This window comes from Cinclus cinclus, chromosome 18 (genome assembly GCF_963662255.1).
Source record: "Cinclus cinclus chromosome 18, bCinCin1.1, whole genome shotgun sequence".
Classification (NCBI taxonomy): domain Eukaryota; kingdom Metazoa; phylum Chordata; class Aves; order Passeriformes; family Cinclidae; genus Cinclus; species Cinclus cinclus.
In genome coordinates this window covers 8,741,443-8,767,932 of record NC_085063.1, presented here as the reverse complement: position 1 = coordinate 8,767,932, position 26,490 = coordinate 8,741,443, and the positions used below count along the sequence as shown (strand labels likewise).

Below are 26,490 nucleotides of genomic sequence, written 5' to 3'. Positions count from 1 at the left end.
GTGTCTAGAAATGACAAGTGACTCCATGGTGGGCAGGCTTGTGAGGAGCAGAGAGCATGACTCAGTGATGGTTTATGTGTCCCTTCCAATTTGAGATCATCTGTGATTCTCTCACATATCTCACCTAGGTTAGCATTCCCAGTTTCCAGCACTATTCAGGAAAGTTGTTAATTTTGTGGGTTTTTTTTAAAGACACTTACAATTTCTTGAGCAACACGGAAGAAGAGGGAGACACTTCTGACTGCATGCCCAAAGTTGTCATAAACGTTCACGTAGGGACGGACCCATGAAGGCAGCTTGCCTCTGACATCACAAGTTGTGAACCTGGGCAGGATGGGAAAACCTGAGAATTCTTTGCCAGGTTGGGATAAATTAAACAAACCCTAGGTCACTATCCAAAAGGACAAGAGAGGAGCAGCAACACAAATAAAGACATTACAGTGCAGTAAATATAATGGGGTGAGGGATGCCTTGACTCAGGAGAAAAGGACTTTGCTGATTCCCTGTACTATCAATTAAACTCCTGTTGCCTGTAACACACATATTCTACTAATTAGCATTACAGAAATGGATATTAATGTAGTATAATGTTAATATATAGGCTATAACTATAAAGAGTATTGTTTCAGTAATATAATCTGCCCTCATTTCCATTCTTCTTCTTCTCTCAAAACACTGCAGTGCTGCTGACTGCCATCTCAAATGAATGATGGAGAACATGCAAGACCATAAGTTGTAGTCACATAATTTCCTGTGATATTACAAGCAAGAATTCAAAAACTTGGTTTATTTTCCATTAAAACCATTAACCTCCTTCTGCAGCTCCAAGACTACATAGCTGGGGAGCAGAAGATAACAATCCAGTTAATTTTTTTAAGCAGGGCAATATTTATATAACCTGCTATGTAAATTAATTTTATTATTCTGTAGCCTTTTCCAGCACATTTATATACAAAACACCAACACCTAGACTGGGATATAAAGTTGTTGATGTTGATACCCCATCCCTGAAAGTGCTCAAAGCCAGGTTGGACGGGGCTTGGGGCAACCTGCTCTGGTCAAAGGTGTGTCTGCCCTTGGCAGGGGGTTGGAAGATGAGACGAGGTGGAGATGAGGCTCCTTCCAACCCAAAATATTCTGGGATTCAGTGAGCCAGGGTTTACCTGTGGTCACACAGGAAGATGGCCCCATAGTCCTGGCGGTGCCTGATGACACGGCCAATGGCCTGGTTGACAGCCCGGGATGCTTGCTGACTGTACCACTCATGCCCAGACAGATACTGCAAGAGGCAGGAGGAAGAATTAACATCATTTACCAGGTAAAATGTATTCTTTGTGCCATACAATCACTATTTCTTTACAGTCACGGAATAGATGTTGTAAACTATCGACCAGATGTACTGACAAATCTCAATGAGCTGAGGAAAACCAAACACAGGTGGACTCAAAAGTCACAGCTGATTTACAGAGCACAGAAAACTCAAGTAGCAATGTCCAGAGAGAGGCTGGAGAGGCCATTTCCTATATGATTCACTCAGAGCCTTGGCAGTACAACAGTTCTTTAAGACCTGCAGAACAGACTAAATTGTAATGTCATTCATTTTTGTGCCTGAAGCAATAGAAAACCAAACCCAAACACACACCACCACACTTCCAAAACAGTAATTCCCAAACCACCCAGCACAGGCCATTTCTATTGCCCATGCTGTCTCTGGATGAAATACATCCCTCAGAATGAGATGGATAACAAACATACCAAGATTTTGACATAGAATGTAATTACATCCTTTTTTTTAGGGCCTATATTTAAGACTGTTGAAGGATTTGGCACCCTCAACACTATTAAAAAAGGTGGCTGTATTTGTGACAAATTCCCAAGACTGTTTGAATTCTGGCATTCAAGGTCCCATGAGGCTCAGAGGACAACAAAACCCAAAACCCACTTGGACAAGAGGGAGAACCAATGACACAAACATGCCAACAGGCAAGAGTGAGAAGCTTCCCAGTCCTACCTGTGCACCTGCACCACTTCTCCTCATCTCATCCAGGAATTGCATCTTTAAAATGACTCTGGGCTCCATACGAGGGGGAAATGGAAGCCCAGTAATGATGACTCCTCGTCCATTTATGTCTGCAAAGTCCAAGCCTTCACTGGCCTGCAGGGAAAGAGTTTTCCATCATCAACAATGTCTGAAGTGACATTTCAGAGCAATTCTCAGCAGTTGTTGGCCCTTTATCTCTATTCAATTAATTCACTGGTCAAGCGTAGTTTATCAAGAGTTTCAATTAATAGTTTCAACTAGATTTTTTTTCTTTTATTACCTTGGCAGAGCTCAGCCAACCCTGTTAATGGCTGTCCTGTTCCTGGATAAGAACAGTATATTGAGATCATGTCAACACCTTTGTTTAAAGCTTCCACACCCTGAGCTGACAAGACATAACAACATAGCAAACCTTCTCTAACAAAAAGTAAAAATTATCAGAATCATTTCAAAACAGTAACAGAAAGCCATTAAATTCACCAGACCATAGTGCCATGTCCAGTAGCTGTGCTGTTGACATCCCATCAAGTATTTGTCACTCATGACCCCTGTATACACTCACTGTGCTGGCAAACCACTTTGTGAAATAAATAAAGTCGAACAGACCAAAAAAAAAAAAAGAAAAAAAAAAAAAAGAAAAATAGAAGTTGTTCTGTTTTTCAGATGAATCAATTCTCCAAATCTCAGCAACAAGACTTAAGAGAGATATGTCTTTTCTTCACTCCAACAGACTCTTTGGAGACTGGAACCAAAGTTTCAAAAGAAGTCGGATCTTCTCCTGGTACACAGTAAACAGCAGCAAAAAGGCTCTAAGAGTAATTGCACAAATATTTCCACTGATAAACATAAGTCAATTTACCAGCACTGGAAGATGCAGAGGGAAGGCCATCAAATGTGTCCAGATAACATGAAGTTAATAAAGCAAGTGTTTTAAAGCTAAGCATTATGTTTGGTTTCCAGCAGTGTTAACTTGTGTCATTACAGCTCTCCAGAACAGCTGTTCTCATCTAATGGGTTAGGTCTTTAGTGAGCAGCCAACACGAAATGTAAGTGTGATGCTCGTCCACTTCAGAGAAATCAAAATGTGTTGTCTCTTTAATAAAAACAAGAGTGAATCATAGAGAACTGTCACCTAATTTTGGAAAAGCTTCAGAGCACTTGTTGTTTTCCCACATGTAATTACAGTCAAATAACAGAAATTTATTGAAATCTAAAATGAAGAGTTTTTTTCTATCAATTAAATAATCTGATCTCCAATGAAACATTTTCTCAGCTGCATTACCTTGCCCCGACACACTGCCAAAAATGCAGCTCCATTGGACTTAGGACAGGTGACTTTATCATAGTAGGCATCAATAACCTGAAATATAAACAAGTTTAAGGGGAAGAATGCTCTTATCCTGTACTAATTAAATTTGACTTGTACACTAAGATCTAAACTGTGATTAATTTGGGTTAGTATAATTGCCTTTACTTTTTTACTAATTGCAAATGTGAGAAGCCATTTCTCAGCAAAATCCTTATATCACTCTGAAATCCAGAACACATCTGAGTAAGCATAAAAAAATTCAGATACTTCTGATGAGAAGATGGATCATCCTACATTTCTGCAAATTGTTAAGTAAAACAGACAAAACAGGAAAGCAAATCTCAGATATTAATTATTCTAAGAAGCAGATAAAATGAATGTTACGAATTTCTAAATAAACAGGATGACATTGCACAATTCTTTAACATCCAAAGCAGGGTAAGCTGTGAGGAAAAATCCTGCAGAACATTCACAAATGCTGACTACTGAAGTGACAGCTTTCCACCAGCTCGATTACTCAACACTTGTGTATGTTAGCTGCTGTTACATCACCAGATTTAAATGAAGACTGAACCCTGCATGGCCAGACTAGAGAGGAAAGGAAAGATGCACAGGAAAACTACACTTCAAAGAAGCACTAAGAGTTTTACTTTCACCCTAGGCCAAAAACTGGGATGTTTCACACCCAAACACACCTTAGAGAAGATCATTAAAGATAGAAACAGTTTCTGAAAATAATAGAGGTATGTAATGCAAATAATCAACCTCTGAAAAGCTTCCTTTGTTCCTTGGTTCCACAAACATCGGTTTCACTTCTTCTATTCTTTTGGCAAAATCATGCTCCTGTTAGAGAAGAAACAGGTCAGAAATGTCAAGTGAGCTCACACCACAAGAACAGAAATGCTCAGAAATGGCCACTACACTTCCCCACCACAGCCTGCTCCTCTCTTGCCAAACACAGCAAGAGATGGAAGCAGAAACATGCAACCCCCTAAGAGCACTGACAGTGATTCCTGGCAGCTGGTGCACCTCAGACATGAGGCAGATGGGAGAGCTCCAGCACTCACCTCCCAGTCCCACTCCACAGCATTAAACCTCTGCCCCTGCCTTTCCAAGGAGTATTTAAACCAGATCTGTTCTGGCAAATCTCACCAGGAACTTTCAACTCATGAGCACAAAAGTACCAGAAGTTATATTTGCAACGGTTACAAAGTAAAAACAAAGGAGAAATGCTCATATTGGGATTTTTTTTACCCCCAAACACAGAGACCAATTCTAATTCAGAGGTTTAATAAAGAAAGGTCTGGTGAACTAAATAAAATGTGACATCAGATGGAATAATATATTAACATTCTTTTGGGTTTGGTTTCTACAGCACTGCACTTCAATATATTGTGATCAAAATAAAAGATGCCTTACCTAAGATTTTACAATCCAAATTTTATAATTTACTTATTAACCAAGAATTTTTCATAGAATCCCAGAATGTTGTGGGTCAGAAGGGACCTTAATAATCATTTAGTTCCAACCCCCTGCCATGAGCAGTGACATCTTCCACTAGAAGGTTTTTAGTTAACATGGTTGAATGGAATAACCACAAGCTGTCTGATCCATGTAACCAAACCACCTAATAAAAGGCAGGGCAATGAACATACTCTCCAATATTCCAGGCTCTTATCCATGACAGGATATGATGGGAAGAACACCAGCAGCCCATGTGGCACAACTCGCACCAGGTTACCTGCAGAGAAATCAGACAAGCGTGGAGCTGAGGGCATTTTCATCCTGGGATAGAGAACATGGACTGCAGAGGAAAAACAACAGCTATTTTGAAGTTTTTCAACTTTCTTGATGTGAATGGTTGTGTATTAGAAGTTGTTTCATTTCTTAAAATCATCTGATAAACCTGTCAAGGTGTAAGCTTTAACACAGAAGCCAAACTAGTTTTTGTTTCTCCTTCAAGCATTTCTAGATTTAACAGACTCTTTTCAGTCATGTAAGCCAAGCTACACAAAGGTTCTTCTTTTATTCTGTCCTTACGTGTTATGACTTTGTAATTCTATTATACTTATAAAACATTACCAAACCAATAAATGCTGACTTCAGGAAGGTTTGACACAGTTTAAAATATCACAAAAAATTGCACTGATTTTCTGTGATCCTCAGTTGTTCTGCTCATCTTTGGCTGCTATTGATTTCCTAGTTTGAGCCACTTTCTGACTGTGTTTAGGAACCAGATTTTTGACCCAAACACAAACTCCTGACAAAAAAAATTAAGTCCAGACTTGGAAATATGAAGCCAGGGACTCAATTTTGTGTGCTGTTACAGCAGGCAGCTGCCTTGATCAAGCAGAAACACAGAAAACTAGACAGCAGTGAGATATGCACTGCAATCCTTTACCTTTCTCTTACTGCATCTTCTTTAGCATTGCCTTTTCTAGATTTCCAAAAATCCTGGGCATGAACCCATTTCTGAAACCTACACACTACACTTACCAATTGTTTTCCCCAGAGAAGATAAATAATCCCCTGAAAACCTACAAGGAAGAAAAATCAAATATAATCATTGCATTTCCTTTTATATGCTTTTCATCAACACTGACTTCCTTTGATATTCACCTAAAACAGCATTTCCACACTCCCAGCTGCTCTCCCTCCTGTGGCAAGCACCAACACTAAGGGCAGGCATTAATAATACCTTGACTACATTTTACTGATACTATGTAATATTCTTATTAATAGCTCTGAAGATGATTTAAACTTCAATACTTCAAAATGAACAGGGAGAAATGAGCAACCATGTGAATAACAACACACATGTGAGATTTCTGCCAGAAGAGTCTGCCAAGCCTGATGAATTAGGTGTGGTATTGCTGCAGGGCAAAAAGGGTGAGTTCTGTTACTATGGTTATTATTTAGTAAATCACTTTCTTTGGCTGAAGACCACCAGCTGTTCCATGAGCCATACTTATGTTCTTCCACACCTGACTGAAAATTCCCCTGTTCTCCCATGCCTTTATGTTCCTTTATTTTTAGTGCCCTGTAGTTTTGTGTACTGTTTTCCCAGAAAATTTATATATGCAGGGAAAAAAACCTAATATATATACCTTTATAAGACCTACAAATACCAGCATCAACACACAGATGTTGTCAAAACACAGTGAATTCCTTTCCTTCAAAAAATCCCCATGCTCTAAAGCCTTGGAGAGGTGGAATCCCCAACCATCCTTCTTTAAAAGATAGTATCTTCAACAGAAATACACTGAAATGCCACATTAAAACTCCTGAAAATGAGAAATCCAGTCTGAGGGTTTTCCAGATTACAACTTTTCTGTAAAAATCCATTACAGTTGCTGAGTCCCTTTCCAGTTCTGTGGAACATTTGGCCCTTGCTGGCAGCAGAAGCACTGCCAACTCTCAACAACAGACAGAGGCAAAGAACAGATGAGCAAGAAAAATGATGAAGAAAAGTTTGACAAACAGTTGGACATGTTTTCCTTAAGCAGACAACCCAGAGGTGAAAGAGAGGCTAGGCATGGTGACAAACTTTAAATATAAAAACAGATATTGCAAAGGCTGGTCATGTTTCATGTCAATTAAGCCTTCAGCATAAAAAATTTTGGATGGGGTTTAGTGCAGCTCCTGGGGGATGACTGTGGGTGCAAATCCCAGCTGAGGCTGATCAGGGCCATCAAGGACTACCAGTGCCTGATCCCTTCCAGACCTTCAGTTCTAAATTTTCAGTAGGAGTGGTTAAAGGGTGTTGTTATTCAGCATTTATCCAATAAAACCACTAGAAATCCCTTACTTAACTAGCATACTCCTGTCAACAGGACCCAAAACACTGGAACCCAAAACTTCAAAGCAGGATTCCACATGGAGGTTCATTACCTTCTTTCATAGGTGGAAGTAAGCACAGTTCCATCAGGTCCCTTTGGAATGATCCCAACCCAGAGCTGGTGTTTGTCAATAACATGAGGATTCTCCAGGCAAACAGGAAAAGGGCTGGAGAAAAAAAGAGGAAGATGCCAGTAATACCCATATGATTCCCTACCAGAATGATTCCAGAACCACAGAATGGTTTGGTTGGAAGGAACCTTAAAGCTCATCTCATTCCACCCTTCTGCCATGGGCAGGGTCATCCTCCACTATCCCAGGGTGCCCCAAACCCTATCCATCTTGGCCTTGAGCACTTCCAAGAATGGGGCAGCCATAGCTCCTCTGGGCAAACAGAACACTTTTAAAATCCTGAGATAAAACCTAAATCCACGATAGCAGATTGTGCATCTTCCAGGAATGGTAGTGTTCCCACATCCAGGTACTCACATCTGCATTTCCATGGTAAATGATGAGAGGGGGGAAAGTGTCCCACTGGTGAGGATGATTGTCCTGACTCCCTGCCGAACGAGCTCGTGCATGCTGTACCCAGGGCTGAAACACCAATAGCTTAAAGTCTTCCCTGCATTAAATAAAGAGAAAACACTAAGAAGTCAGTCAAAGTGGAAAAACTAGACCATGACCAGCATTTGGCACATTGCACCCGAACTTCTGAGAGTAAACCAGACAGCAGGCAAAGTTAAAATTCTAGCTGTATGGTGTGTCCTGCTTTGGTTCTTCCCAGATTTAATGACTTTTTATTAAAACATCACTGCTCCCTCATGATCTAATAAGAAAGTATGTCCAACCTTGCACTTGCTTGGAAAAAGAACCCCTTCTCCATGAAGAATTTCCTATATAAATATATATACATACAGGCTATAAATCTTTCACCTAAACTTCCCACTTTCCCCATAGTCAATTCCCAAATGTTTCAATGTCTACTCAAATCTTTTGTGGGATGTGGTGACATATATTTATATATGTATACAGATATGAATTTTAGTGTGTGACTCTGAAAATATGTAAGTTGTCAACAGAAAGAATATTAAGAAAAATAAATTGCATCAGTCATTTTTGTCATTGCTCAGCTCAAGCTTGCTGAAAACTGCATCAGCTTCTCAGAGACACAGGCACAAAGGAATGAAAACAATACCCACGTCAAGAACAAGAGCAGCCAAATAAAACACCAGCTTGTTTCTCTTTCTGATTCTGCTTTATATGATTAGTTTTAGTCACAAAACTAAATACCTCTTACCCAAGTATCATATGTATTTCATTTAAATTTACACACCTAAATCAAAGCCTTCATTTCTGAAAGAAAAAACTGACGTTTTCAGGAAATCCCCATTAATATTTGCCCAGTGAGTCACTTACTGCTTAGAATGATGAGTGAACATTTACTCTTAACTAAAGTTTTACCCTTCCATCTAATTTGGACAAACACATCCAGACAATGCCCAAGTTCTAGAAGACTCACATTCCAAAATTCAGCAAATTCTATCTCTTTCTAACTCACACTAACAATTGGTGCGAATTAGTTTGGATCTGTGTATGGAGAGGCCAGTGAATATCTACAGTATCTACTTTGTCACTCTGCCAAGAACCCAAGAAATCCCTGCACAAAACCAAACTGGGCTGATATGGGATGGCCTGAAAAAGAACACCAACCCCTCATGTGTGCTCCTCCCGTGCTCAGCTGGAAAGCCATTTCTGTAACCCAGCATGACAAGTGCCAGGCACCATCTCCCAGTTCCTGGACAAGCTGGGACTGCTGCACATTTTTAGTATGATGTGCTGCAATTATGTCTTTAAGCTTAGCAACAATAAATCCATTTTCAATGACCCATTCACCAGCAGGAAGTGTTGGGCGCTAAACACAGCTGGTCTCTGCAGCAGCTTTTTCCATCCTGTTACAAGGGACAGCTAATGCAAGAAGAAATGGCTTGCTAACAGTTTACAACATGATGACTTAGAGCAAACCATGAATAAGAGCATCTTAACAAAATGCTAAACTGCAACAGTCCAATATTGTTGACATAAACAGTTGCAAGATGACTCAGGCAGGAATCTCATCAGCTGTCCCAAGCTATGTCCCTTCTCAGCACCAAGTACTTTGGAGAGAATGATGTTTGAGTGGATAATTTCCACAAAATCTGTGGCAAACAGTGATTCTTAAATGCTTGAATCATTTCTATACCATTTGCTGTATCACTACAGGAAACCAGAGACTCAATCTATCATGTCTGGCTTCTGCTAGGTTTACATAAAGCACAAGTTTCAGCATATTCAGGTGTTACACAAGTACTTGCAAATACTCTTTTTATTTGAAAAACAAATATATCAGAATCACTGAATCACAGAATCCTCTCACTGCTTTGTATTTCTGTGTATAAATCCTCCAAGTTGTGTAATTAATCTACAAGTGTTTGTATTAGCCTCTTCCTGCACCCATCTTTAACCAAATCTACTCAGGATTATTCCTGTATCTTAAAACTCCAATTGAGCAATATCTCAGGAAAACAACATTTGTAGATTACCAAATATCACTATTCAACTTCATGGAAACATTTAAGAGGACATTATGTGCAAACCCAGTAAATTCTTGGAAATTCATTGTTCAAAAAATGTTAATTTCCTTCTTAAAAGAAAAACTTCCATGAAACAGATACATACTCATGAGCACTTAACTGAGTAATTAAGTAGATAGTTATGAGGCAAGGTATTTTCAAAAATCCCTGAAGAGTGCTGTGTTAAGAAGGCTTAGGAAAAGTGATCTGCATCTGTCTTCTCTAATTGAAAATGTTTTGTTTTCAACCTAATTATTAAAAAAATAAATTAAAAAAATAAGAAAGAATGAATTCTGCAGTCCAACAAAACTGAGCTTGGTGCTGCTTTATAGAAGCACTAGGGTAAGCCTTTGATTCAGAAGCCAAGTTACTTTTCTCCTAAATATATGGTTTTGAAGAACAGATATATTGACTTAATTCCAAATTCTGCAGAGCTCTGCAGAGCATAAAGAACAAAACAGGTGGGAGGAGAGAGACAAGGAGAGGGAGAAACCCCAGTTGAACTGGAAAGTATAGTTGAAGCTGAAACTATCAAGAACTGGCAACGCATCCTGAAGAATTTAGAAAGTTGCTCAAAGCAGGAAGTTTCGCAAAGTGAGACATCCCAGAAAAGGTTAAAATGCCCCACGGCATGGCATTTTCTGCCTAAGAATTCACATGATCTGGACTAGACCTCTGGCACATCACAAGAACCTTCCCTACAGAGCTCCATAATGAGCTTTTACACACTGGAACAGCTCCACAGTGTGAATCATTTCAACAGACAATGAGAACTTTCATGGAATTTACCCTTATACCACCTTTGACAAACATTTTTTGCCATCATAACTGCACCTGAATCCCCTTCTTGCCAAAGGCATTTACAACTTTATACAACAACAATTCTGTGTTCAACTCAACAGTCACACAGCGAAATCCAGCTGGTGTAAGAACAGAACATGTCATGAACATCAGTATCAACCTGAGGGTTGGAAGAGAGCTGCCCATTCTTGGCTGCTCTGAACATTTTCTCTACACCAATACAAACAAAGATTTCATAACGGAGATGATCTTCTTTCACCAGAATCATTGACCTAAAAGAATTCCAGCAGTGCACAAAACACCAATGGTACAAGAAATTTTTATATTGAGATGGCAAGTGTCACCTCCCTGCAGAAATAACCATGAAAGTGAAAAGCCTGTCCCCAACTGTCTTAGGTTGCAATTCAAGATGTAACCAGCAGTACATATTCTATCACCATCTGTTGGAACCAGGTGGAGCAGTGTTCCTTAGCTCTTCCATGAGCCATCCCTCATAACTCCGGGATGGGGGATATCCTCTGGTAATGGGCCAGCTGTTAAAACCAGTGAGACAGCTCTTCCACTGACCCATCCTTTGTCCAGGGAGGTATCTTCTCTTAATGGGCCATTGAGTCCCACTGCTTGACTGATAAAATCACATCATCCCATTGGGAGATGCCCCACCCAGGGGGAGGAGCCAAGCATTTCCTACCTGGATATAATCTGATATTTGGAACATCAGAGCAGCCTTTTTCCACTGGATTCCCAGAGGAAGACCTGGACCCATCTTCATCACCATTGGACTTTCAGAGGAAAACTGCAACCTTCAACAGGACCACTGCTTCAACAGAACCACATCTGTCACTCCAGGAGGACTGCAGCCACCAATGTTTTGGTTTTTTTGTATTAACTGTATTTTTATTTTAATTTTTCCTAGTAAAGGACTGTTATTCCTATTCCCGCATCTTTGCCAGAGAGCCCCTTAAATTCAAAATTATAATAATTTGAGGGAAAGCATTTACATTTTCCATTTCAAGAGAGGCTCCTGCCTTCCTTAGCAGACACCTGCCTTTCAAACCAAGACAACCAACTCATTGTACCCACAATGGAGCTACACATTTTTTCTTCTATTTGAATCAGAAAGGAGCAGTTGAGGAGTTTTCAATCCAACTTTTGCATGAGCCTCCCCAAGAAGTCCTGTACCTTGTCTTTTTGAAGATGATGAATTCCAGAGATCTGTCCTTTGTTTCTTTTTCTGATTACTATTATCCACATGAATATGTACCTGAAGGAAAGTAAACATTTCTAGCAACAGCTGCCAAAACAAACTTGCACTTCATCCCTCAAAACAACCTGGCCCACATTAAGAGTAATTAATGTAATTAGTGCCACTTTTATATTGTTACAAGGGTTATATAGTTTCCTATCTCTTTTCTATTTTGCTTCCAAGGAGCAAAAAAGTGCATCACCATCCAACCAGTTATTTTTGAGTCAGATGATGGAAGCAGCTTTTCATGGGCGGACCTGAGCAGAGACTAAGAGCTCAATTATTTGGGTATTTCCAGCGGCATAAACCACACAGATTAAATGTTCAACACTATCATGGTGGAAAGATTTATGTCATTTGTCAACAAAAATAGTACCAAGTCTTAATGTGATGTGTAGAAAAAGATCTGTTCCTAAAATTCATCAGAACAACACAACCCATAATCTCCAAACTTTAAACAAATAAAAACAACTTCAGGGAGAAGCTTTAGTAGTTTAGCACTGGGCTAAACTAAAAACACATTATTGGAAGAACACATCAGTTCTTGCTTAATAGCCAATAAAAAAATTTTCAGAAATTCCCATTTGCTACATTTTCATAATTTAATTTACAAGTTCCTTTAAAAACTCTCTTTCTCTTCAGAATCTAAATTAAATACAGTTCCTTTGGGTTTTGTTTTTTTTTTTTTTTTTTTTTTTTTTTTTTTTTTTGGTGTCTTTTTTTTTTTTCTCCCTGTAATCAACATCATTTGCTATATTATGCACATCCTTCCAAGTCTTAGATACACGAAGCACAGACATTAAATGCTGTGAAGAAAAATGCAGCACACCAAGCCTCCCATACCTTGTAATATTTAGATATTGCCTGACGTGGCAGGAACCCTGTTGTGACTCCTTCTGGGGGATCAATGCTGAACACTGTCTGGAAAATGGAGGGAAACAGAATCACAGAATTATTAGGTTGGAAATTACCTCCAAGATGGTTGAGTCCAACCTGTGACTGATCCCCACCCTGTCCCCAGCCCAGAGCACTGAGTGCCACGTCCAGGTGTTCCTTGAACATCCCCAGGGATGGGAATTCCACCACCTCCCTGGGCAGCCCCTGCCAATGCCTGACAAGCATGAAGACATTCTTCCTGATGTCCAACCTGAACCTCCCCTGGCACAGCTTGAGGTCATGTCCTCTTATCCTGTCTCTTGTTCCCCGGGAGCAGAGCCCGACCCCAACCTGGCTGCACCCTCCTGTTGGGGAGTTGTGAGGGTGAGAAGATTCCCCCTGAGCCTCATTTTCTTCAGGCTGAGCCCTTCCAGCTCCCTTCAGCCTCTGTAGGTGCTCCAGCCCCTTTCCCAGCTCCATTCCTTTTCTCTGGACATGCTCCAGCACCTCCATGTCCTTCTTGTCCTGAGGGGCTCAGAACTGGGCACAGGACTTGAGGTGGTGCCTCACCATTGCCCAGCACAGAGGGACAATCACCTCCCTTGTCCTGCTGGCCACATTCTTTTTGATACATACATACACATACAGCCTTTTGATTTTTGCTTCCAGTAAAATCCCTTATGTGTCTTTGCACTGAGAAGTGTCTCCACAAAAGTCATTGCTGTGATAACCTTAAATTTATTTCCTTATTCTTGTTATAAAATAAGAAGAGAAGCTTGAATTAATACTGGTTCTTCTGGGCAATTCCTACTACCCATGCAGTGCTCTCATTATTCCAAAAACTGCAAGTCAGTATCTAAATATACTCAAACTGGACAAATGACAATATTATTATGCACACTGTTCATGATTCTGGCTGTGGATAAACAAACACTCTTATGAGATCAGTCACAACCAAGCATAGAAGAACGTTTTGAGTTCCTTCAGTTTAAAATTTCATCTGTGGTCCCTCTGCCAATAACACTCTACTTAGAAAAACAATCAATTGTAATCTTATATAACTGTCCACATATTAAATTAAAAGCCTCTATCAGTTATGCTTTTTCCCCCCTTCCTGTATGTAACATCTCATGACTACAGATGACATGGCTAAAGATTATGCTCTTTCAAACATAAGGCATCCCAGTGAAACTTCAATGAAAACAGCTGTGGTTCTCAAATATTTACAACTCTGTTAATTTTTCTAAACAAAATTTGTCCAGACATCGATAGGAATTACCCAAGATCATAAGAGTATCAGCTAGTTACAAGATGTTCCCCAGCAACTAAAAAAAGAAAAGCACAATTCCTGGAAATATTTACTTCTGAAAAATAGCCAAAGATATGGTGTACAAAAGAGATTTTTGTTAAATGATCTTTGCAAAGGAAAAAAAAATACTATTAATTAAAACAGGCTGGTGATAAACGAAGACTCAAAGACAAGGCTCTCAAAGAAGCAAACACTGTTTACTAAAAAAAACACTCTGTCCTAGTCCCACCTATGACAAGAAGGCAAACTATCCCCTGGCAGATCCTTTGTTCACGTGCATGTCCTCAGCAGCAGAAAAGGGATCTGAGCTTTCTCCTCCAAATTCAAATCTCCTTTAATCTATCCACAGCCCAAAAGAGCACACACAGACAATTATTCCCAGTCCTGGACAACAGTCCTCTGAGATCAGGGAACCTGGTTTTTACTTCTGTATATTCTCATCTCTCAGCTTTGAAACCCTGAGAAACTAATTTAAATTAGGCTCACCTGACCTTCCCTCAGAACAGCAACATCTCCCAGTACAGACCATTTGCTGCCAGTGTACACAAATCCTTCCTACTGAACTAGAACACACATTAAAGTCTTTGTTTAACCACTGCTAGAAAAATGAAATCCTGTGTATGTCACTGTGAATGCACCCTCACAAACACCCCTGCATTCAGAGCTCAGTGCTGCAAACCTGCCAGGACCATTCAAAACACACCCAGGTAAATTATCACACAGGTCAGCAAGGTTTGAATATATTTTTCATTTTCAGTTTTAAATAGGGTGTTAATCTCTGATGTCTTTTTGCACACATATATTAGACAGACCACTGGCCCACTGCACCTCTGAATTTTATGGGGCTTGGGATTTTCATAATCAAAGTTTTGGAAGTGCCCAACAGAGAGACAACTGACAGCATTATGTGGATACCCACAAGTGTCACATTCAGTTCCTATGGAACTGAAAAGATTTTTGTTTTAGCCATCTCATAAATTAATAACTAAATTTAAAAATACAGTTAAATTATGTTTTGTTTGCTTTTTTCCTTAGCCTCTCATTATTTTGTGACACGATCCCATATTCCCAAACACTGCTGCAAACAAGTTCAATGACCCAGCTCCACCTGGTGGATGCTAAACCCAGCCAGAAATTAAATCCAGCATCTCCAAAAAAGGAGATCAGAACTACAATAGAACAACCTGGTTAAAAATCAGATTAATCCATCCTATCAGGCAGCAGCTTCCTCCTCAAAACTTACAAACTTGCACCATTGCACAAGTGTACACCCCAACAAGAATAAAATTGACCCAATATCTTTCCACATCTTTTAAACCAACTCTTCTATCCTTCAGATATTTTGAGAAGAAGCATTAAATATTTACCTGGATAATATCTGAGACCTTATGCAATCCAGATGTATTGATAAATATCCCAGTACCTGGAGAAAGCAACACAAGATTACTCTTAAAACACAAATATACATCCTCTTGTGTATAGCCACACCTTGTCTGAACAGCTCAACACTATGAATACAACTTGAAAATATTCTCTGAAAAAAATTATTTATTTCACGTTTTCATCGCTATTCAAGATGCAAAGAGAAATAAAACTGGCATTCCATGTCTGACACACTGGGAAGGTGTCACCTCAGAAAACTGCATACACTTCTTAAAGCTCCTCTGCATTAAAAACGGGAAAGGAGTTAATTAAAGCAGCAATTAGAGATGCAGTTAAAAGAACACACAAAATACCCTCATGGTGAGGATTTTGCAGCAGAAATCAACAGATGCACCTGTCAGGCCAGAATGCAAATGGCCCAAAAGAAGAAAGGTGCTGGGCAAAGATAAAAGGAAGGGTGGATATGCCATCCAAGGAGGCCCTTGCAGAACTGACAGTCTATATTCTACTCCCTTCAATGTTTTTTCTGAAAAGTCTGCTGTTAAGAGCTAAATCATTTGCTTAACACATGTAGAAGTTGAACAATTTTCTTTACAGAAAAGCGATTTAAGAACAAGATGCTGATTAGAACACAAGTTTGTTAAATGAAGAAAAAAAAAAAAAGAAACAAACCTATATTATATGATTCTCTACATTGCTGTTTTTTAACTCCAGGACCAAGGAAGGAAGAACTCAAGACATCAGAATTACCATCAGCAAAATGTCAGCAAGCTTTACACCACAATCCAAGTGGTTTTGGATTTGGTCTGTGCAAAAATCCTCAATGTGGATGGATGGACCCATACATGGGTACACACTCATGTTCTGACACAAGGTGATTCTCAGAATTAGTTCAATTACATGAACAGACATAAAATATGTTTCCCAGCAGAGGACCCTGCAAGTCTTAATAAAAAGACACAAGTCCTTAAAGTCAGATTTTAGCTTATAGAAACTATCATTTGATTGCCTCCCCTAGCAACACGAATTTCCAGTTACTTACACTAAAGAGGGAAGTCTGAGTTAAACAGCTAAAAAGTTCATGTACATACGGCCTGTAAGAAATTGTAAAATTTGCTCCAGTGACTCCAAGAGGGAGGATTTGGTCTGCAATGTAATTTGGGCTTCTGCAAACAGATCAAAGATGTAGCTGCAATTTACAAAGAAAAAGCAGAAATGGGTAAACACTGTAAAGAATCAAAGAGGCACAAATAATGTTAGTCTTTCAGAGCAACAATTTCACCATCAAGTAGCAAAACATTTCTGTCTCCATGAGAATGAAAAATTTCCAAGAATAAAAGTACTTGCTTACAAAGACAGTGCACAATACTGCCATGGCAGAAAGCACACAGACCACTTCATCCTTTTTCCATCATTCCTCTCCAACATATTAATTTAGAAGCAGATTGGCATGCAATTTCCATTGTTTGGTTTTTTTTACCATGTACAACAGGCACCAGTTTAGAATTGGGCTTCCAGAGCCCAGAGGTACTTCAGACACATCACTGCAGCATTGGTACCTCTCCTTAAATCATGACACCAAATTCAAAGAAGCACAGTGAGGAGCTTCTTCCAGCTCAGGAAACCCAAGCAGAGGATTTTCCACTATTGAAACAATAAAAAGGGGAGTTCCTCCAAAAATAATGATTATACAAATAGGGGATTTAAGGAAAACCTTGACTAAATACTATTCCCAGAAACTAGATTAGAGCTATAACCCCAACAGCTGACCCAGCTCCAATTTGCTGTACTTTTAAACACTTAAACACATTAATGAGAAGAAATTTACCTTCCCTCTCTGGTGACTCCACTACCATTTGCTGGCAGCTCCACTGCATCAATAGCACTTTCAAGCTGAAGAAGAATTTCTTTAGGAAAATTCAGAGGAAAGAGTTAGGGTACACAGAAAGTCATGTCTGGGGCACACCTAAGTCACTTTTTCAAATGTACTTTATTACAAAGGCTGTTACAAAAGAGAGCAGTCCAGCTGTTCTCTCAACTCCATAAACAAACCCGAATTATCAAAACCAGTTTCCTGGATAACAACTTGAAATATTCAAATTCAACTTTAAGAACTTCCATGACCTCAACTCCTAGATGAAGCTGAAGTCAACAGCTAATTGTTAAACTCTTCTTTACAGACAAGGAAAGTTGTTCTTGGAAATGTTTGTATACATGAGATGTCTCAAGCTCTTGCTGTTAACTTCAGGTTCTAACAGCAGAATCATGCAACTGATGCAATTCCAACACAGTGACAAGATTAGAAAACATGGGAACTTCTAACAAAGAAGGAAAAGACACATTCATCTGCCAAATCTCTCTTCTTGGGAAAAAACTAACTAAACATTCCAAAAAGTTCTTGGGAAAAGCCAAACAACTTAAGCCTCTATGAATGTCTCAGTTATAAATAATGTATATGGTGATGCTACATGAGCTTGATTTATAATTGCTGACCTTTTGAAACTGTTTCAACAACAATTTTCAACAACATGAAAATAAACTTACTCTTGATCTTTGCTATATCTTCCAGTTCCATGTTCAGTCCTGTTGAAAAAAGTAAAGATTTCAGGTTGTTTCACACCTATTTTATTTCCAGTTTCTTTATGCCTTTCCAGAAATTATGGTTTTGTTATGAAGGTTAGAATTGTGTGCATGGAAAGATATTTTTTGTGTTCCCCTCACTGCTCTCTTTCATAACCCTTCATGTCACATTAGTTTGATCAAATCTTCCAGTGTCTGGCAACAATTACTAATTAATAACAATTTATTTACTAACAAGAGTCTAAATTTCCCAGAAACTTTCCCTAAAAGTTATTTTCCAGTTCTTGGTAGTGGCACTTTATAATCCCAAAGAAGCAATGATGTGCCACTGTCAACACACCTGAACTGGCCAACTCCATGTTGAATTCAGCATTGATTTCATTCTGTTGAACCACTTTGGCTTGTTCCTCCAGGACAACATTTATTGCATCCACTGCTGAAGCCAAATCATAGGGAGTCAAATCAAAAGAAGAGGACTCCTCACACAACTTCTCCTAAAATATAAGGAATGGAAGAATTATTCTGACCACTCTGTGTGCTGTTTGTACAGGCAGTTTCAGACATGAAGAAGTGCAGATGATCAGGTTTCATTTCATTTTTGATCTCCAGCTCAGGCCAGAGGATATTTTATAAAGACCTGAAAACTTTGACTATTAGTGTCATTCTTTCTGAAATATAGACCAGATTTTGCCTCTTCTATATTATGAATATTCTAGAGAGTCCAGACAGTAATTCTGATTTCAAGCAAGAAAATTTTTTAGTTAGGGAACTAGTTTGTTCTTCAAAAAAACTATTTCTATACTTTCTATTTAAAAACTAGTAATTGTTTAAACACTCAGGATTGGTAATCATGACACAACTTTCTCTGACTTTGAAAATTAAATCACATATTGCTCTTCCAGAAACTTTCACTCACAAAAAGAATCATGTTCCCTGAGGAATGACAATAAGTAATAAGGCTTAATCTACACAAATATTTGACTGTAATAGCTATGAAGAAATAAGTTATAAAGAAAAAACCCAATCTAATCGGAAAGAGATTAATTTTATTTCAGGGTAATCACTAAATTTCCACATATTAACCTGGAAGAGACAGCACCATCAAATAGCTATTGCAAAACAAGAAGCTGTTCTGGCTAATCTCTGCATGCAGGCATCAATCACTACAAAGGGGAAAACAAATCCAAACCCAAACAACTGCGACAGGATTTCCACACATTTTTTTCAATGGAAAGAGAGATGTTCTGATGAAAGGAGCAAATCCTGGATGCAGCCATGCAAGTCTCTCTAGTGGAGCAGATCATACCCGGGTGGCTGTTTACTGAAAGGACACCAGGCACTCAGACAACAAACCACAGCTGTTCAGCAGAAATCCCACTGAGAGACTGTGGCTTCGTGTGGCAGATAAAGGGACATATTTCAAATGTTCTTTTGCATTTCATCATTTAGGATAAGAGCTGCAGATTCAAGCCAGCTAAAAGGAAGAACTCATAAGGCAGCATATTTTTTTCTTGTTTTCCTCTATGAATGAGGACTTAAAAGTCCTGTTTACCATCTACAGCACTTGGGAGAGCTGATGCAGCTGAGCTTCAAGAATGGTTTTTTCATGATTTCTTACACAGTGTTTTCTTAGAAGTCTCCAAGAAAAGAAGCACCTCATAAACCTGGAGATGTACCCTTTAGAAAGAAATCATCACCTTGTAAAAAAAAAAATCAGCAGTGTCAAAAGACTGTTGATTAAACTACAAAAACCTGTCACAGAAACAAGAAATGTTCATGATAACGAATATTAGCAACATACTCCTGAGTAGAGATTTTACAGGCTGATTGTAATAGGATAGGGTCTGTTTTACTCTTTGAATGCAGACTGAAAAATGGTAACAGACCAAAACAACTCACCACATTGTGAGCTTCATCAAGTATCACCACAGTACCCTTCAGGTCCAAGTTGTGTGATTTCCTGCTCTAAAGACAAAATCAGAACAAGGAAATGGACAAAAATGCCCCTGAGAAATATGGATTTGATTGGCTGAGAAAGTGGATGATGTGATACTTTTGGGTTTTCATGTATTTTGAAGTTGAGTTGTTTTTTTCCTTTGAGAAAATAGCAAGTAATGGCTGTGGTTGCCCACTACAGTAGCCACAAAATCACTTTCTCTGGAAATGAAGGTGCTAAAATGTATAATGAAAATGTTTACAGAAGTTACAATTTGTAATAAATTTTAAAAGCCCCAGGCATGCCACTGGGGTTTAGTTAAACTAATCTAGTTTAACTAATTTGAGAAAGTTTAACTATTAAGTTGAGTCACTTTGAGTCCTTTTTGGCAATAGAGATCTGGGAGAAGTGGGGTGTAAAGCAGAGCATTTGACTTGTACTTACAATTTTATGCCTGTGTTGTTTTAATAAGTGGATATTGTGGAAATACCCCCTCCAGTACCACATCACTTCATTTCACAATGCTTCCCTGCTTATGGGGTTTAAGGGATTTTATAAATTTATTAAACTCTTGGTCTTCCTGCAACAGTGGAGTGCAATCTGGCTTTTACTATAATTCATTAATTACTCTAAGATGAAAGAAAATGCCATCACATTTGTTTCCTGAACAGAGTTTTCAAAGGCTTCATTTTCTATCCATGAAATACAGACAGCTTACTACAATTGTTTGTACACAAAGCTAGAAATTATTTCCAAGGGATATGTCCAGTCTCTACTGAAAGCCTCCACATTCTAAAAATCATGCAGAAGCTGCAGAAAAAAAAAAAAAGCCAAAAAGCCTCAGATTTCAGGCAAAAATACTGCAAAGTGTGTGACTGAAGATTTGTGACCAGGAGGTGAACATCACCTAAAAATGGCACCACATTCTGCAAAGTTAATTCAACAAATATAGAAAAATCTCAAAGAATTTTTTTCTAATCACAGGAAAGAATTTACAGAGAAAATTCCCAAATGGCATCCTTTATGGTCCTGAACCTGAACTGGGCTTTGGTCAGTTTTGAATCATACATAATGCATTCACTTGCCAGACATCACTCTTCACTGTTTATACACTAAAAGCCAACATAAGACAAACAGAAGAATAATTGTATTTAAAAGCCAAGTTACATGTTACCTTTGAGTCTAGTAAATAGTTGTAAGGCATAAAAATAATGTCTGCTTGCTGCTTCAGGCTTCGAGAGAGATAGTAAGGACAAGCTCTGTTTAAAAAAAAACATACAAAAAAAAAACCAGTACAGACTATAGTGCTTGCAGAAACATTAAGAGGGCATGCAACATTCATGCACTGTGATACACAAATGGAATAATAAAAGTGAACAGAGAAACAAATTTCATTATTTTCACAAGTCAGGGGGACGAAGGTCAGAGCAGATCACTCACCTGTGCTTGTTTCCATTTTTAACCAAGTCTTCAATATCCATGATTGAATCAATCAGTTCTTTCTCTGTACTCTTTTCTGTAAAAGATTGCATCAAAACCACCAGCTTAGGTGAAGGCATCACACAATGACTTGAACATCAAACTCAGCCACTAATACGTCATTCTTGAAAGCCAGGAATAGAGAAAAACACACACAGATGGGTTCTGCCAACTCCTCCAAACCTGTCCACCTGCCTAGTAAATCCCTCCCACTCCAAAAAACAGGGCTTTGCTTTCAGGGGAAGTTAAGGTGAGCCACACTCACCTTCCACATTGTTATAGAAATGACAAGCACGAGCCATCACTTTCATTCGGCACATGTAGATCTGTAAAACAAAACCTGTTTCAGCCCAGAGCAGCACAGCTTGTCAGGCAGTGAAAGTAGCCTCAGGAGTGAAATCAGTTCTAACACCAGCTAATGAATAAATGCTAATCACAGTTCTTCAGCTTTAAAATCACATGTCCTGCTCACCTTGCAAGTCAGGCGCTTTTTTTGCGGCACAGAAGGCTCACATGCTTAGAGAAACATGTATTATATTTTACCATTAATAGCCTTTCAAAAATGTAATCTTTGATATTGTAAAAGGAACAGCTAAATCAATAATTGAAGCAATGTTCTGAAATTATTATTGCTCTCTCTTGTCAAAGACATAAATAGCAGATCAGAAAGTAAACTAAAGATTATTAATTGTCGTGTTCTAAACAGTGACATAATTCTTGACAGAAAATGTCACCAGAGACTCAGAGCTACATTTTGCACTCACAAAACTAGAAACTAAACATTCCTAAAAACACATTTACAGCAACTGTGTTTCCCTGCAGCCTCTTGTAGTTAAACAATGTCAGAGTGAAGAATGGCACAGAAATGACACAAAAGCCTCCATGTTCTCCCTGAACATCCTCTCCAGGCTCTGATCTCACCTGCATGTGGTTGCCCTCCTGTCGCTTCACTTCAGGATTGATGCAGAGCTGCTCCCTGGATCCCAGCACACAAATCTTTGGCCTGGATACACAAAACTGACATTAAAAAGAAGGCAAGAAAGAACAGAGTTGTACATGCTTAGATTCAATATATCAAAACTGAAAGATCTGGGAGAAACAGATGAGCCCAAAACAAAGGGTAGAGCCAGAACAATTCAATTTGTCTGCAACTGCTCTGTGTGTTATTGGACTTTCAGGCACTGCATCTCTGCTGGCAGCAGTAGGTGCTAATAAGCAGTAGCAGCTCAAAGCAAAAAGTCACAAGCAGCAATTTACACCATCCACTACAAAATCTGGGTTCTGTTATGACAGCTCAGCCCAGGCAGCTGGGGCCTGTCATCCATTACAAGCTTTGCCCAGCTGGATGTGATGGTCAAAGCAAGGTTAAGACAGAACTGATTCAACTACAAACATTCACCGTGGTTTGGGTTTTTATGCTTATTACAAGGTTGTATCTTTTCAATAACTACATAAACAAATGACTGTGCCTGTCCAAAGAGCTCAGCTGAAAAGTGTGACAGGCACTGGTATAACAAAACCATAAAGTTCCTCACGGATTTAAGTCAGCCTGAGGCATTGATAATGGCTTCCCACTACATTAAAAATGCCCCCAGAAAAATATAAAGAGGGAAAATTTTAAAAGGTAATTTTATAAGTTAATGTGTCAAGTAAAAAACCAAAACCAGACTAAATTCAGAAAATTCTATGACTGCAGCAGAGAAGCTGCGAAGTATTAAAATCAACCAAACCCACCAACAAAGAAAAGCAGGTTCTAAGCATGCACATTAAAGGAAATACATTTCTCTGGATATCATCTTTTATGCATTCATCCACAGAAGTTCAAACAATAACTACACCAGAGGGGTTTCTCTACCTGTCCTTTGAATAAAGACACTACCCTAAATCATACTCACCTGTAGACTGTGTTCTTTAGCTCATTAATGACCTGTGTAAGCTGGGAGTGAGTCCTGGAGGCATAAATTATTTTTGGAATGTCAGTGTAATAAGCTGCCAAACAGAAGACAAAAAAAAGCAGAAAGACATTACAAACATAGAAAGGAGAACTAGGGATATTCTTAGCCTTGTTCCCCAGATGGTACTATGGTAACAGTTTGCCTTGCAGAGACAGCAGGAAATGCTGTCATCTAACTATTCACATACCTAAAGTGAGCTGAGTTTCTAAGAAACTAAAGAACTAAATGAGCTCCAAGAAGAATTCAAGCTACGTAAAACACCTTGAAGATGTGTAAAATGGTGAAACCGTGCTTCAGCTGCTCAACAATAACTCCATAACTTTTATAACTGCGTATTTATTACAAAAGATAGATAAAAGCACATGTTGACTAACATCCCTGAGTGCAGAGGTGGTGGTACTCACTTGGGACATCTCCATCTGTGGCAGCAGTGCCCCAGGAGGACACAGGTCTGTCAGGAAAGAGCTCCACCCCATTCATGCGCTGCGCAATTTTCCGGGCTGAGATGGTGTCCTTGAAGTGCTCCCGCCAGGCCAGGGTGGAACACAGCAGGCAGAGGGTCTTCCCTGTGCCCGTGGGGCTCTCCAAAACACCATTCACCTTCTTTGTTGGAGAGAAATAAAGGAGGGATTTAGTGGTTCAGTAGGACAGGTCTTAGTGCAGTACTGAACGTCCCCTGGCAAGAAGCAAACACCAGCTGGTAGGCCCACCAAGGAACACCCATACACAAGGTCTCATCAACCTCTAGGACTCTCTAATTAACTTAACGAGGCTCACTCAAAAACCCAGAGCCTACCATCACGTTTATTTAGCACAGGAATTCAATTCTCCACTCTTAGAGCAATTGGAGTGTGTCACATTGCAGCATAAAATACGTGGAAATAAGAGAAGTTATTGAAAAAAGAGCCCAGAAAATGGTTCCCAGATAAGAGTGCTGGTTTCCTTTAGGATTAAGGTTTTATCCCACATCAGTTTAGGCAGAGAACTTTGTCAGCACTTGGAACACCTCGTCCTATGGGATGTTACCATTTTTAATTGTGTGGCAGTACTAAAAACTGGAAAAAAGCAGAAGTTGAGCTCAAGTGTATGAAAGGAATTTATATCATAAAACCACAACACTTTGAGTTCAATAAGAGGAGGCACCAAGCAGATATTGTGATACAGAGCAATGCAGAGCCAGGTGGAAAGCCAAAGTTTCCACAATAAGCTTTTTTGGTCCCTCAGAATAGGGACCATGAAGATGAGACCAGAAAAAAAAAAGATAACTACTGTGAAAATAACATTTTATTATTTTGACACTCATTCAGTAAAATTATCCTCTCACACAGCAAATGGAAAATTATACAAATAGTGCACATATTAACAAGACAAGACCAAATCCCTCCTGTGAGGAAAGACTGACACAATAGGGATTGTTCAGCCTGGAGAACAGAAGACTCCAAGGCGACCTAACTAGGGCTCTCCAGTCTCTGAGGGTGGCTACAAAAAAACATGGAAAGGGACTTTTCACAAAGACCTACAGTAATAGGACAAGGAAAAATGGATTCCTACTGCCAGACAGTAGGTTTGTATTAGAGATTAGAAAGAAATTCCTCCCTGTGAGGGTGGTGAGGCCCTGGCACAGGGTGCCCAGAAAAGCCATGGCTGCTCCATCCTTGGAAGTGTTCAAGGCCAGGTTGGACAGGACATGGAGCAACCTGGAATACTGGAAGGTGTCCCTGCCTGTGGGAAGGAGTGGAACAAGGTGAGCTTTAATGTCCCTTCCAATCCAAACCACTCATGATTCTGTAATCCAACCCAGCCAGCCAAGGACAGACTCCGTGAATACAAGCACTACTTTCTCAGCCTTTCTTCCTTTTCCCAATTTAGGCAGGAACACCCCATCTATTATTTCTACTGACTGTCACCTGCCAACCATGATTTTAAACAGCACAGAGTAAAATAAAAATATAACTAAAAGGTCAGAGAAGATTTGGAAAGGCAGCATACAAAACACAAAGAAAATTTGAATTGTGACAACCTCTTAGAGAAATCATTTTGTACAGTTAAAAATGACACACAGTTGGACATTCACACACCTTTTGCAGGCATTCCAGCACCTTGGCCATGTAGGCTTCCTGGCATGGGTAGGGCTGGAAAGGGAAATCCACTGTGATCCCATTCAGAGTGATCCTGGGCATGGTTCCTTTCTCAGAGGTGCCTGCAAAGAAGGGCAGACTGTGATGACCCTGCTGTCGTGGTGATATCCCACCAGGACAGGGCTGGAAGAGATCTGGAAGTTCACCTCATTCACCCCCTGCTATGGACCAGGTTGCTCCAAGCCTCATCCAACCTGGCCTCAGACACTTCCAGTGATGGGGCAGTCACAGCTGCTCTAGGCAACCTGTGCCAGGGCCTGACCACCCCCACAGGGATGAATTTCTCCCCAGTATCGCCTCTAACCCCGCCTCTGTCAGGCTGAAGCCATTCCTGTGCTCCAAACCCTTGTCAGTAGGCTCCCTCCATCTTCCTTGTCGGCCCCTTCAGCAACTAGAAGGAGCAATTAGGCCACGCCGCTTGGGGCCGGGCGGTACCAGCGGCTCCGCAGGAGGCTCACGGGCACTCAGGGCCCATTCCCGGGCCCGTACTCCCGGGCCACAGTGCCCGCTTCTGCCTGGAGCGTTCCCGGGTTCCCGGCAGTCCCAGATCCCTGTGCTCCAGGGTTCCCGCGTTCCCGGCAGTCCCAGGTCCCTGTGCTCCAGGGTTCCCGCGGTCCCGGCAGTCCCAGGTCCCTGTGCTCCTGGGTTCCCGCGTTCCCGGCAGTCCCAGGTCCCTGTGCTCCAGGGTTCCCGCGGTCCCAGGTCCCTGTGCTCCAGGGTTCCCGCGGTCCCAGGTCCCTGTGCTCCAGGGTTCCCGCGGTCCCAGGTCCCTGTGCTCCAGGGTTCCCGTGTTCCCGGCAGTCCCAGATCCCTGTGCTCCAGGGTTCCCGCGGTCCCGCACCTCTCGCGGCTCCGTTCGGAATCCCCGCGCCGCTGTCACGTGCCCGCGCCAACACGTTCGAGCATCACTTCCTGCGCGTGCTCTCGCGAGAGCGGCGCCGTTGCCCCGGTAACGGGCCGGGACGGCAGCGGCCATGGCGAGCCCGGGCCG

At 40.3% G+C, this 26,490-nt stretch overlaps 1 protein-coding gene across 1 annotated transcript in view; it reads right to left on the bottom strand.

The window, feature by feature from the left end:
• The window catches only part of RTEL1 (regulator of telomere elongation helicase 1), a 45,608-nt gene extending 20,067 nt beyond the window's left edge, over positions 1 to 25,541 (bottom strand). The window contains exons 1-24 of the mRNA XM_062504815.1: positions 25,440 to 25,541; positions 23,766 to 23,964; positions 23,302 to 23,395; positions 22,328 to 22,409; positions 21,672 to 21,732; positions 21,368 to 21,443; positions 21,102 to 21,186; positions 19,891 to 19,956; positions 18,332 to 18,485; positions 17,956 to 17,994; positions 17,240 to 17,318; positions 16,503 to 16,600; positions 15,396 to 15,451; positions 12,687 to 12,764; positions 11,780 to 11,861; positions 7,677 to 7,809; positions 7,242 to 7,355; positions 5,847 to 5,887; positions 5,006 to 5,091; positions 4,116 to 4,193; positions 3,324 to 3,401; positions 2,012 to 2,155; positions 1,164 to 1,279; positions 201 to 324 (exon numbers count right to left, since the gene is read on the bottom strand). Of these exons, the coding sequence (XP_062360799.1) occupies positions 201 to 324; positions 1,164 to 1,279; positions 2,012 to 2,155; positions 3,324 to 3,401; positions 4,116 to 4,193; positions 5,006 to 5,091; positions 5,847 to 5,887; positions 7,242 to 7,355; positions 7,677 to 7,809; positions 11,780 to 11,861; positions 12,687 to 12,764; positions 15,396 to 15,451; positions 16,503 to 16,600; positions 17,240 to 17,318; positions 17,956 to 17,994; positions 18,332 to 18,485; positions 19,891 to 19,956; positions 21,102 to 21,186; positions 21,368 to 21,443; positions 21,672 to 21,732; positions 22,328 to 22,409; positions 23,302 to 23,395; positions 23,766 to 23,964; positions 25,440 to 25,541 (2,265 nt within the window). The remainder of the gene's footprint in view (positions 1 to 200; positions 325 to 1,163; positions 1,280 to 2,011; positions 2,156 to 3,323; positions 3,402 to 4,115; positions 4,194 to 5,005; positions 5,092 to 5,846; positions 5,888 to 7,241; positions 7,356 to 7,676; positions 7,810 to 11,779; positions 11,862 to 12,686; positions 12,765 to 15,395; positions 15,452 to 16,502; positions 16,601 to 17,239; positions 17,319 to 17,955; positions 17,995 to 18,331; positions 18,486 to 19,890; positions 19,957 to 21,101; positions 21,187 to 21,367; positions 21,444 to 21,671; positions 21,733 to 22,327; positions 22,410 to 23,301; positions 23,396 to 23,765; positions 23,965 to 25,439) is intronic.
• Between the last annotated feature and the right edge of the window lie 949 nt (positions 25,542 to 26,490).